Source organism: Camelina sativa, chromosome 20 (genome assembly GCF_000633955.1).
Source record: "Camelina sativa cultivar DH55 chromosome 20, Cs, whole genome shotgun sequence".
NCBI classification, from domain to species: Eukaryota; Viridiplantae; Streptophyta; class Magnoliopsida; order Brassicales; family Brassicaceae; genus Camelina; species Camelina sativa.
Genome location: NC_025704.1, coordinates 25,146,775 through 25,159,524, shown reverse-complemented (window position 1 = coordinate 25,159,524; position 12,750 = coordinate 25,146,775). Strand labels below are relative to the sequence as shown.

The window sequence follows — 12,750 nt, the reverse complement described above, 5'->3', positions numbered from 1 at the left end:
TCTTTCCAAAAATAGACAAGTTCTAACTATTCATAAAACTTTATATTTTTAGAAACTTTCTATTTATGAAAACTTTACATTTATAGAAATCCCGAGCTATTTTTTTAGACAATTCTATTTCCATTACAGAGCGTGTCCTAGGACCGTATACTCTCTGATACCAAACTGAAATGTCTGCACCCGGACTCCCAATCCTCACAAAGGATCCATGGGAAACGATCTTACTGAAACCCCATAATTCCGACGAGACAACCGGCATAGAAATCGCTCCTTACAAAATCTCCCACAAATACACCGAACTCCACCTCATCTAGTTACTGAGTCGCACAACCAACCATCCCTAGCGACCGAGTAATAAGAGAGGTGAGCTGGAATATTTGATTTCGTCCAGCCATGGATAATACTTCCCCACCGTAACATCCCAAACCCAATTTTGGGTGGGTGTCGATCGATACCAAGGTGGCTGTTGGTCGACACCACTAAATTGGGGATTGTTCGGTTTGTTTCAAAATCGATCGGTTTAGCTTGGTTTGGGTTTGGAAACCCTAAGTCTTGTTTTAAAGGAGCACGAGCAGCCTCTCTTGGGGAGGGGGGGTTGTCTTTGGTCACTTCTGGGAGAGAATGAGAAAGAGAGAGAGAGAGATTGTGAGTTTGATCCTAAGAGCAAAGGGAGCCTTGAGGAGGATTAAGAGGAGCAGAGGGATCTGTTTTGGTGGTTCTAGAGGAGAGAAGGAGAGGGAGTTGTGGTGCTCTCACTTGGAAGGTAGGAGAAAGGAGATTCATCTTCTTCACGTGTAAGGAGAGGGATTTGAGCTTGGTTGTGGATTGGGAGAGACAAGGAGGCTTTCTCATAGCTGTTATCCAGGTAAGTTGTATTGTTTTAGTGTTAGATTGAGTAAAGAATCTATGATTGTAGCGGATTAGGGATTTGCGGCGAGAAGGAGCTTGAAAGAAGGCTTTGATCGTAATTTTTAGGTTGGTGTCGTTCGACACCATTGTGGTGTTGGTCGACGCCAACACCTGCAGATGAGTGTGCAGACTGGTTTGAGTTGGGGATACTTTGGGGCAAGGTTTGGAGGATGGAACGGCATTCGATCTGGCTGAAATTTGGTGGGGAGCTTCGTGGTGCTACACGATCCATATCCAACGGTGGATTTGTGGAATGAACGGTTGGTTTGTGTCTTAATCAAGTGTTTGTATTTTGGTCTGGCATAGACGGTTTTGTGGGTTTTGTGGTAAGGTTGGGGTGTCGAGTGACATCAAGGTGGTGTCGGTCGACACCAGCATGTTGTTTTGTGTTTGGTTCATAGGAAGACAGCTGGAGTTAGGTTTGGATGAGGAAAGATCGACGTAAGTTATTTCGTGGGCCTCGGGGCAATAGAGGAGTTGATAGTGAATTAGAGTAGTTGAGGGGAAGTGTTGTCCGTGGCTGGACGGAATCAAATATTCCAACCCACATCTCTTGTTACTCGGTCACTAGGGATGGTTGGTTGTGGAACTCAGTAACTAGATGAGGTGAGGTTTGGTGTGTTTGTGGGAGTTATTGTACGGAGCGATTTCTACGCCGGTTGTCTCGTCGGAATTATGGATTTCCGGTGAGATTGTTTCATGTGGATCCTGTTTGAGGATTGGGAATCCGGGTGCGGTCGTTTCACCCACGAATACTCCAATTCATTACCAACTCCTCTAGTGTCGAACGACACCTCCAGCTGGTGTCGAACTTCATCCATTGCACCACTTGCGAACCAACATACATGGTGTCGATCGACACTTTCCTAGTGTCGGTCGACACTGACGCCCACGATATCACTTCCGTCAATCTCTCCTCATTCAAACCTAACTCCAGCTGTCTTCCTAGGACCCAAACACGCAACAACATGCTAGTGTCAACCGACACCACCTCGGTGTCGCTTGATACCCCAACCTTACCACAAAATCATCTATGCCAGACCACAATACAAACACTTGATTAAAACACAAACCAACCATTCAGTTCATAAACCAATTTGTATACATTGTGATAGTAAAACCACTTTGGCTAGAGTTTATCGCCAAGTGTATTATGGTAAGTCACGACACCTTGAGTTAGACATAGCATAATATATATGAGCTGATCACTCATGGGACAATTATCATACAATTTGTTCAGTCTGAACAAAATTTAGCGGATCACTTGACTAAAGGATTAGCTAGAGACTTGGTGATCAAGTCGGCTAGAGAGATGGGTTAAAACACCAAACCTTAAAAACCAAACTGAAATTTAAAACCAAAATATTGGTGTGATCAATAAATTTCAACTGAATCGACATTGTGAAGCAGATTTTTTTTTTTTTTTCACTTATCTTTGAGTGACACATGTATCTAAGGATCAATTTTGAAAATCCTTAGCTAAGGATTAATTCTTAGCATAATTAACATTTTAAATTTATTTTTATCCTTATTACGCTTAGAAACTTCTTAAAAACTTTCTGTTGGAGATGACCTTAGGTGGTTAATAGACAAGCAAATCCACGATCAGATGTTGATGATTCTTCGAATGGGCCGAATCTGTTTTTTTTTTTGTTCAGCCAACCCTTTTCAAATAACCGTTGCATTCTGTGTAAAAATGTTATTTTTTAAATATAATTTAACGTTAAATTCAAAAAATACAACAATATCAACTTTTTGGCAATTATTTATAATTTTTACGGTACTATAGATGAATGATTATTTTGTTGATAATTTTTTATCTGAGGTGCTTAAAATATTTCAGTCATTACATAAGAAGAATTAACATAATCTAAGACAAAAAAATACACGCTAACTGTTGTACTAAGTAAAATGACTCAAAATAAAAGTAGAAGGGTCAATTTTATATTAAAACCCCGTAGTCAATGAATAAGATATATAGGTCTATTTAGTTAATTAATTATCACTAAATTTTATAAACCAGCAAACCTTTTAAGTTTTAATTAATGTTTCAAACCATATGGTCAAAATCTCGGACTAGTACTTGAACGTGGAAATCGAATTTAATAAGTCAACAGGTATCAACTGTTGTTAGAGTCCATTCACATTTCAGAAAAAGCACACAATATTATTATATTGTTTGATTGATCTCTTTGGCTTAAAATACTAAGATTTTATGAAATTCTGAGTGTGTTAACATGCGTAATAATCGTGAGAAAAATACGGTGCGATTTTAATAGTAACAAACATCGTACTGTTTATTTTAATTTTTGAACATATTTGGTGAAATTTTTTTTAATATGACTCGTGTTTATGTATGATTTTATTTTCAATTGCACAATAAAATTTCAGAAATCACGATTAACTATGATAAATTACCAATATTTTATTCATTTTTACGCATAACATTATATTTTTATGTTTAACAGTTGTAACAATACATGGAATAATAAAGATTTTATTTTGGAAATTGTATAAATTATTGGAATATTCTCTTTAAGAGGATTCTTTGAAATATTCTTAAGTATATAACCCACGGGTTGACCAATTAATCTATAACATTTTACTGTAACCAATCTATATTTAATATATAAACTATTTTGTAGCCAACTTATAAATATTATATAGTCTATAAAAAAATCATTAAGAAAAATCAACCATGAGTTCGCCATATATATAGTAGATTAATCATTAAGTTCGTATCTTTAGGTTAACTATAAGTATATAAACTTCAGATAATATAACATCAAGAAAAAACTTTAGATGTTATTCTTATTTTGCTTCAATCTTCTTTCTATTTCTTTAACCACAATATAGATGATATCTTCTCGTCCACGCCATATACTTGAACCGTACGGATGAAGGACAAGTTAACTTAGGGTCTGACTGGTTCAAACGCTGCGATTGCGGTTGCGGTTGCGGGAGATTGCGGAAGCGGGCGATTGCGGTTTCAAGTGTTATTAAGAATTTTGAACGATTGGTTTAGCAGTTTAAAATTAGTGCATTTGCGGGAGGTTTACGACTGGTTGACCAGCGGGTGCAATAGCGGTTGGAACATAAATAAATGTGATATATAATATATAAATGTTTAAAAACACCAAAATTTTTATTAAATTTCATTTATAATTAAAAGTTATTAATAAATACTAAAATAATTATTCAAAAAACAAATAAATTTCATATTGAAATACTTATTCCTTTATGCATTTGGCTTTTCACCAAAAATTTAATCAAGTAATTTGATAAATGACAAATCATATGCTTTAGATCGTAGATTTTTTCTCTTTTTTCTTAGATCGTGGGTCAGTAGTTGTATCGGTAGGAATGATCAAGTGAGAGTTGAGAAGAGTCACTGGTGATTTCTTTTAATATTTTTCACAAATAATCTTATTTTCTTAAATTTCTGATGAAATATTTTTGAACTTATGTGCGATGTGCCATTAAATTTACATCAAGTTTTTTGGGTTATTGTTAATTGGAATATTATTTTCTTATAATTGTTTATTTTATAATCTCTGCAATCATATTCATACTTTATTTTCTCCAATCCTTAAAGAGTAAAATGGTTAGATAGAAGATATAACAAAAAAATTTTCATTATCATTGATTTCTTTTAAGTTTTTATATATAAAAAAAAAAAAATCCAACCGCAATCGCCCGCAACTGCAAACGCTTGCGGGAAGCCGCTTTTGGAATTCAGTAGTTTGGAGCGGTTGGAAGAGATTATGAGCGATTGAGAGCGGTTCGTGTGATTGGTTCCAGTCGCTAGCAACCGCTACTATCCACAAACGTAGCATTTGCGGAAGGTAGCAGGAGAACCAGTCAACACCTAAAAGATAAACACCCAAAACATATTTGAACGTTAAAACGTTATACGTCATGGTTTCTCTATTCATGGTTCCTCTACACGTCTTAGATAAATAAAACGCTTTTTGTTCCTTGTTTGCGTAGCAAGGTTTGTAGAAATCATATACTTTAATTATATATAAAAGTTGTAAGAATATTCAAATCTATATATATATATATATACGTCTCTCTATATGTGTATGTATTCATGTATATAAAATTAAACAAACTGAGCTGTGAGCAATAAGATGATGATTACGTTTCAATATTTTTTTTTGCGCTAAAATCTCTGTTTTGAATTGGTCAAGGCAAAATTTGAGTTATCTTTTTTAAATTTGAATTGTGTAGAATACTAGAATGTTGGAAAAGATAACAAAAATAAAACAAATAAACAATCTTCATGAGACTCTTTTGTTTTTTGTTCTTCAAGAACAAAATTACACTTTTATCCAACTTCACATTGGTTTTAATGTTAACCCGATTTGCCACTACATAATAATATACAACTTAGAATCATGATTTGTAAATGAAAGTTTTTTTTTGTTTTTTTTTTTTGCTATTTTATCTCGGCCATGTGGCTCCCTTTTCGACTCGCAAAAACAACTTTCGACTCGTCAAAATGTGTAATATTGGAGCCAAGTTTGGCACATCTGTTCTTTTACCTGATCAATAGACAAGCTGTTGAGAATCAGATTCAAAAACCTTATTCCGGTGACAAAACTTTCCTTGGTTTCTCAATATCTTTTACTAAAAAGACAAAACAAGGCCAATATAATTATTTGGGCCTTTAAGGCCTACTATGAAGCCATTTGCTTGTTTCCCTTAAACCCTTGGCGCCCGAAAAATTAGGGCTTTTTTTGTTCTTCTTCTCCTATCTTCACGATTCTCTCATCTCCCTCTCCCTCTCCGGCAACACAGTATCACCGGAACTCGTAAACAGAATCAGATTCTCTCCCTTTTTAGTATGAAACTATGAATTTGATCTCTAGAACATTGACTAGAGTAGTTACTTCCTCTCTCTACCACTCGAAAGCAGCGAAGCTCCCCACTCAAAAATGGGTGATCTCTCAGCAAATCCGCGTTTTCTCAGCCACCGTCATCGGAAACGGAGGAAGGAAGCCTAGGGCTAAAGCATCAGCGAAACCGCCGCCGCTAATTTCTCCGGCGGAGGAAAAAGAACTGACTCCGCCGAAGAAGATTGAGTACAAGCCGGAGATTTCGAATTGGATCAACCTAATTGGATTCGTCGAGCAACCTGTTCAGTTCGGTCCTTGCTCCGATGGTAAATTCTGGGCTGGAACTGTAATCTCTCAGCGTTCGGGTTCAAAGTCATCTAGTTTCTGGTACACTTTTTTGAACACCTGAATGTGTTATTGTGATAGTGGAACTTAGCTTAGGTTAATCAAAGTTTCAAAACCTTTTTCAGGATTCCGATTATATTTGAAGGGGATCTAGCTCAAATCGCAGTTCAACATGTAAAGAAAGAGGATCGAATTCATATTTCTGGGAAGCTGTTTATTGATTCACCTCCTCCGAATGTGACATATACTCAATCTAATGTTCAGGTGAGTTTTATAGAGGAAACTAATGGAATCAATTCTAAAGACTAGATTTGTAATCTGTTTCATGTTCTTGGATTCATCTATAATATTATGAAGTTCGTTCATTACATACAGGTTATGGTTCAGAGTCTTAACTTTGTACAAGCTGAAACTACTATTGAAAAAGAAGTTATGAAGACGATTTCACCACCTAAAAAAGAAGTAACCAGCACCAAGAAACAGCCCGGTATGTTAATATGTCCTTATTCAATGTTATGCGTGAGAAAATACTAATGTTGTTGTGTACCTATGTTCGTTTTTTAGTTTGTATCTTTCAACTAGTGGCTCTGCTAGGTTATGATTAATTCTTTTCTGTGTTAAATATAGTGTTCTGGTCAACGTGATTCTCTTTGTCTTTGGCAACATCTCTTGTGTACAAGGAATGGCGACATTTAAGTTAACGTATTTTATTATATTCTATCTTTCTAGCAAGATCCAAAAAGGTTAAAGTCATAGATGAAGAAACCTCTAATTCGTGGAAGCACCTTATTGAAAATCCTAAAGAGTGGTTGGATCACCGTGGGAATAAAGCTAACGGATTGGTAAACACACTTTGATTCTGATTCATTTTCTCTTTCAGTCATGTTAGTTGATATGTTTGATTATTAATCTTTTCGTTATCGATTTTCTCATGTACAGGTAAAGCCAAAACATCCCGATTTCAAGAGGAAGGTTGGTGGTTTTTCTTTGTGGCTCAGCACAGCTCCTGAATGGGCTTTGCTAAAACTCGATGAGCTTGAGTTTGATGTCTTAGTACCTACAGGAAACACCAAACTGAAACAACTTAAAGGTAAGTTCTCCTTTCAGTAAGTATTAGGTAAGTAGTGGCATTTTGTTATCATCTCGTTTTATAAAATGATCTATCGTGAGATATAGGAGAGGAATCTTGGAAGGATTTGGTTCAGAACCCAGATCAATGGTTAGACAACCGATCAGTTAAGGTAATATATTGTTCTGCAGGTTATCTTTGAAGAGTGAAGAAAGTAGTCTTTTTTCTAATCTTCGTTATTGACTTCCTACTAATGTTTTTGAACACGTGTAGGCAAATGTGAAAGCTCCTGACTTCATACATAATGAGACTGGCGAAGCACTGTGGATGACTGATTCTCCTCTTTGGGTACTATCAAAATTACCACCGTTAAAGAAGAACCAAGAAAGACCTCTCATGTCCAATACAATCCCGCAGCTTAAAAGTAAGTTCTTCTTTTAGCAAGTATTAGGTTAGGTATATGTTCTTTTAGCAAGTATTAGGTTAGGTATATGGCATTTGTATTTCTCACTTTTCTAAAATGAGCCGTTGTGAGATGTAGGAGAAGAATCTTGGAAGGACTTGGTTGAGAACCCGAGTAAATGGTGGGATAACAGATTAGACAAGGTAAATATATCATCTTTGAATCTTTGAAACACTATTCTCTTTCCATTTCTCCTCTTATATTCATTTTCGAATTTCCCGATAATGTTTTTGAACCATATGTAGAGAACCCCGAAATACCCTGATTTCAAGCACAAGGAGACCGGTGAAGGACTGTGGATAAATAATTCTCCAACTTGGGCGCTTTCAAAGTTACCACCTTTAAAGAAGAACCAAGAAAGTCCTGTCATGGCCTAGTCTGTCTCGCAGCCTTACGTTGATTTTGGCCACCCATTATGTAAAAAGGCCGTAACTTTATTTCATCCAGTCTTATATAAAGAAAATTGCTAGAGTAAATTAAGGAACCTGTGTGAGACATTGTCAAAATGAGCACCATATCCATATCTATAGAAGTAGTTTTTGGTTAGGAATCTCGTAAGGGTTTAGACGTTTAGTCTTCATTCAGAAAATCTTATCAGTGCCTCGATATTTTACATTTTTCACGTTACACCCAACGGTCCCAACCATTATGTAAAATCTTATTGTGTGCTTATTGGGCCAATGTTTTCTGGCGTATAGTCAACCAATTTTAGAGTGAACTCACAGTGCCTCGAGAATTACCGGCAAAATTTGGCTCAAAAAAAATCTACTTTTCTTAGAAGCTGCAAGTTTCAACAATCCCTGCTTTACTCTCATCTGATCTTCATTCTTTTATTGTAGTAACGGAAACAATGGAATCCTCTATGCAACATATATACAGCCCAATAAGAGTGAACTGGAGACTTCTGTTTTCAAAAAGCTATGAGACAAGCAAAACTGTGTAATTGCTTATGTTCAAGAATTTGGTTTTCTGGTATCAGTTAGGTACAGGATTGTTGTTGCTCCAGTCACCTGCTACATTTCTCTGATCCACTTGTTGAAATGTTTCATTCTGCCGGTCTCCAGTATAACCTTGTGCAAATCCTGGATTTCCTGCTGATCCATGTGCAGGACCATAGATTCCACCGTTCTGCACATTGTAATTCGCTGGTTTCACTGCAGATGTCCCTTGACCATAACTGCCTGGTGTTGCTTGATTGTAGTTTCCATGGTATGGAGGCGCTGGTGCTCCCTGGCCTTGATTGTAACTAGCCTGATATGAAGGCATTCCATATCCTTGACCTTGCCATTGTCCAGGGATTTGAGTTCCTTGGCCTTGATTGTAACTACCCTGATATGAAGGCATTCCACATCCTTGACAGCGACATTGTCCAGGGAACGGAGTGCCTTGGCCATGATTGTAACTAAGCTGATATTGAGGCATTTGATTTCCTTGGCCTTGAGGGGGTCCAGGATGCCACTGTCCAACCTGTGCATGACCATAGTGTCCACCATTCTGTGGACTGTAATTCCATTGACCTCCTTGGTTGTAATTTGGTTGGGGCCCTTGGAGAAAGTTGCCATGTGGTGGTCCTTGGTTGTAGTTCACAAATTGCCAATGACCATAATTGCCTGGTGTTAGTTGGTATGGAGGCACCGGAGCTCCCAAGCCTTGGCTGTAACCCATCTGATATGAAGGTATTTGACCTTCTTGGCCTTGTCCTGGTAGCGGAGTTCCCTGGCCTTGGTTGTAACTCCCTTGATATGGAGACAATAACTGACCTCCTTGACCTTGCCCGTGTCCAGGATACCCGTGTCCAAACCCTGGACTTCCTGCTCCTTGTGCAGGACCGTAGTTTCCAAAACTCTGCGGACTGTAATTCCCTTGGCCCATTTGGTTGTAATTTTCTGGCGTCCCTTGGACAAAGTTTGCTACAGATGCTCCTTGGCTGTAATGCACAGATGCTCCTTGACGGGGTCCTTGAGCGTAATTGTTTGGTAACCCTTGGTATGGAGGTGTCTGAGGTCCTTGACCTTGGCTGTAACCCACCTGATTAGAAGGTATTTGACTTCCTTGACCTTTTCCTTGTCCAGGGACTGGTTTTCCTTGACCTTGGTTGTTACCACTTGGAAATGAAGGCATTTGACTTCCTTGAGCTTGTCCTTGTCTTAGGGCCGGGGTTTCTTGGCCTTGCTTGAAACTACCCTGAAATGAAGGTACTTGACTTTGCTGACCTTGCCCTTGTCCATGAATACGTATATCTTGGCCTTCCTTGACACTCCCTTGGAATGAAGGCATTTCACTTCTTTGAGTTTGTCCTTGACCTACAGACGGAGTTCCCTGGCTTTGTTTGAAACTCCGTTGAAATGAAGGCATTCGACTTCCTGCACCTCGACTTTGCCCTTGCCCTTGTCCTGGGATTGACGTTCGACTTCCTTGACCTTGCCCCTGTCCTAGAGCCAGAGTTCCTCGCCTTTGTTTCAAACTCCTCTGATCTGGAGGCACTTCAATTATCTGAGCTAGCTCTTCTCCTGGGGTTAGACCCTGATCTGAACTCGTTTCACTCCTTTGAGCTTTCTCTTGTCCCTTCTCCAAAGAATCAAAACCTTCTTTAGTAGGAACAGGAATTGGCCCAGGTGTAATCACTCCATTCTCATATTTATCTCCTGAAAAAACCAAAACACAAAAAAAAAACAGTTCAGAAAAAAACGTAACTTCCCCACAATAAGATATAAAAACTCCACGAAACCAACAAGAAACATACCTCCATACACCTTATTCTCAACATCAACATAAGAATCAGGAATTATGTACTGCACACCAGGCAAATCTGTTTATAATAAACACCACACCACAAAAACTGTCAACAAAATACTAATTCCATCCAAGAAATGCTTTCACATACACATATCATTTCATTACCTCTAAACTTTTCTACTTCTCCTATTGTCATTGTTGCTTGAAACCCTTGGTAACTCGTTGTGCAAATTGCATACATCTTCTTTTTAGCTTCTTCCAAACTGTACAAAACAAAAAACACTCAAATTCCAAAATAAAGATTTAACATTGTAAAATCGAAATTATCAACAACAAAAAGTTCAAGAAATAACGAACCTTAAACCAAGTCCTTTAGCACAAGTCTGCTCAAAAATCGAAACCATTTCATCTCTAGATGGAAGATTATCTTTGGGGAAGTTCATTGTGATTAACCAATGATTAAAATCGCATCCTTCGTTATCAGGTGTGAACGAATCATCTCCGGTGTAAGGATCGTACTGATACTGAGCCGTCGAGAACAACCTCGCCGGAGTTCGATTTGATTCCGTTGATTGCTTCACCGCGGATCTCGGTAGTAACGATGAGACGGCAGTGATAAAACCGAAGGGACGAGATAGAGTGAAGGATTGTTGGAAATAGGAAGGTGCGGCGACTAGAACTCGCCGGAGACGGTGCGAGAGCATGGCCATTGATGCCGGAGATTGAGAATTACGCCGGCTTGGTTTAAACACAGTGACTGATGGGTTTAGTTTTTAGGCCTTTAGGGCTTTTCGAGTGGTTTTTTACTAATTATTATTTATTACAAAGCCCCTTATCTTTTGAAGTTATTTTGAACCTTGACACAAAGTTTCAGAATTATCAACATTTTCCCACGTATAGAATTTATAAAAGTTTCTTCTTCAGGGTACTATATTTTTCGGTCGCATCACACAAGTTAAGTTATAGGCTCTGATTGGTAACGGCTGTTACTTTTGGCTGTAAAAATTTTGACTTTAAAATTTTAGCTGTTGATGCTTTGACTGTAGAAATTTTAACTGTTAAAATCTGATTGTTTACCAACAACTTTTAAAGCTATATCTGTTATTTTATTATTTTTATAAATATTAATAATAAATATATATTATGTTAGAAATTAATTTATATAACACTTTAGTGAAAAGATAAATTTTATTAATGATAAATTAAAATTTTTAAAAATATAAGTCAATCAAATATAATTTTTTGTTTGAAAACTAGATAAAAACAAACAACTATAAGAATAAGAAATAAATAATTGAAGTTGTAGACATCAATTTATTAACTTATTAATTTTTAAATAATGCAAAGATAGTAATAATACCAATAGTCAATATAAAATTTCGCTAACAATATTCTAATTTTTCTTTTGTTTTTGGTGATTGATTCTTGATTGATTATTCTGGCAGATATCAATAGTGTCTTTTAATTGTTTTAATTTTTTTTTTCTATTGAGTAGTTATATGAGCAGTCAAAAATCTATTAACCACTATTCTCATTTCTATTGAGTAGTTATAAATTAGTTATATGAATTTCATAAACTCTTTTATAGTATTATAGTATTATTAGTGATGATGATGAAAAATAAAATTTATTATTGAAATGGATCTTAAAAGAAAGAGAAAAAATGAGAATAATTAATTTATAAAAATAAAATATGTAAAATATTTATATATACTTTTAGAGAGTTTTTAGATATAAAAAGGTGAAAAAAATACTTTAAAAATTGTTTAGTTTTAAAGCATGAATTTGACGCTTTAAAAAAAAGGGAAAACAAAGAAGAGAAAAAAAGTGACTTTCAAAACTTTAAAAAAAATAAAAACCAAAAAAGTCTGATTGGCAAAAAAATGGCTGTCAAGACTTTAACTTTAAATATTTTTAAAGTCTAGGCTACCAATCAGAGCCATAGTTATAAGATAAATTTCAGATAGTATAATTTACTAGGTGGAGTCGGATTTATTTATATTAATATATATATATGGTTAAAAATAACTGGGGTTTGTTAATGGGTTTACTGTGTTTTTTTTTTGTTTTTAATTTTGATGTCTATTTTGGGGTTTGTTTTATTTGTATTCATTAACTATATAGTTTATTTTAATTGATAAGTTTATCCTTTTTCTAAATTATGAACAAATTCCTTTGTGTTATTTATTTCTAGGTCTTGGATATTTTGACTGGTTGTTGTTTCCTCTTATATGGCGTACCTATTTCATAAATTATGTGAGAAAGTAAGTTAAGCAGAAATAATTGAATCATATAGTATTGATAACACGTAATCTACCAATATTTTTGAAGCTGGAAGTAGTAGTGTTTGTTGGGTGTAGTTGACTTTTTTTTTTTTTTTTTTTTTT

The 12,750-nt window shown here is 36.1% G+C and overlaps 2 protein-coding genes across 2 annotated transcripts; one reads left to right on the top strand and one right to left on the bottom strand.

Annotated features, from left to right (window-relative positions):
• LOC104771658 (protein OSB3, chloroplastic/mitochondrial) lies at positions 5,630-8,256 on the top strand. Its single transcript, XM_010496228.2, has 9 exons — positions 5,630-6,137; positions 6,221-6,359; positions 6,471-6,582; positions 6,825-6,937; positions 7,035-7,185; positions 7,272-7,336; positions 7,438-7,588; positions 7,706-7,770; positions 7,873-8,256. The coding sequence occupies exons 1-9, from the start codon at positions 5,767-5,769 to the stop codon at positions 8,002-8,004; spliced, it is 1,299 nt and encodes a 432-aa protein (XP_010494530.1). The 5' UTR covers positions 5,630-5,766; the 3' UTR covers positions 8,005-8,256.
• On the bottom strand, positions 8,432-11,147 carry LOC104771657 (multiple organellar RNA editing factor 4, mitochondrial-like). Its single transcript, XM_010496227.2, has 4 exons — positions 10,721-11,147; positions 10,529-10,626; positions 10,371-10,436; positions 8,432-10,272 (listed from the first exon to the last, which is right to left on the bottom strand). The coding sequence occupies exons 1-4, from the start codon at positions 11,071-11,073 to the stop codon at positions 8,603-8,605; spliced, it is 2,187 nt and encodes a 728-aa protein (XP_010494529.1). The 5' UTR covers positions 11,074-11,147; the 3' UTR covers positions 8,432-8,602.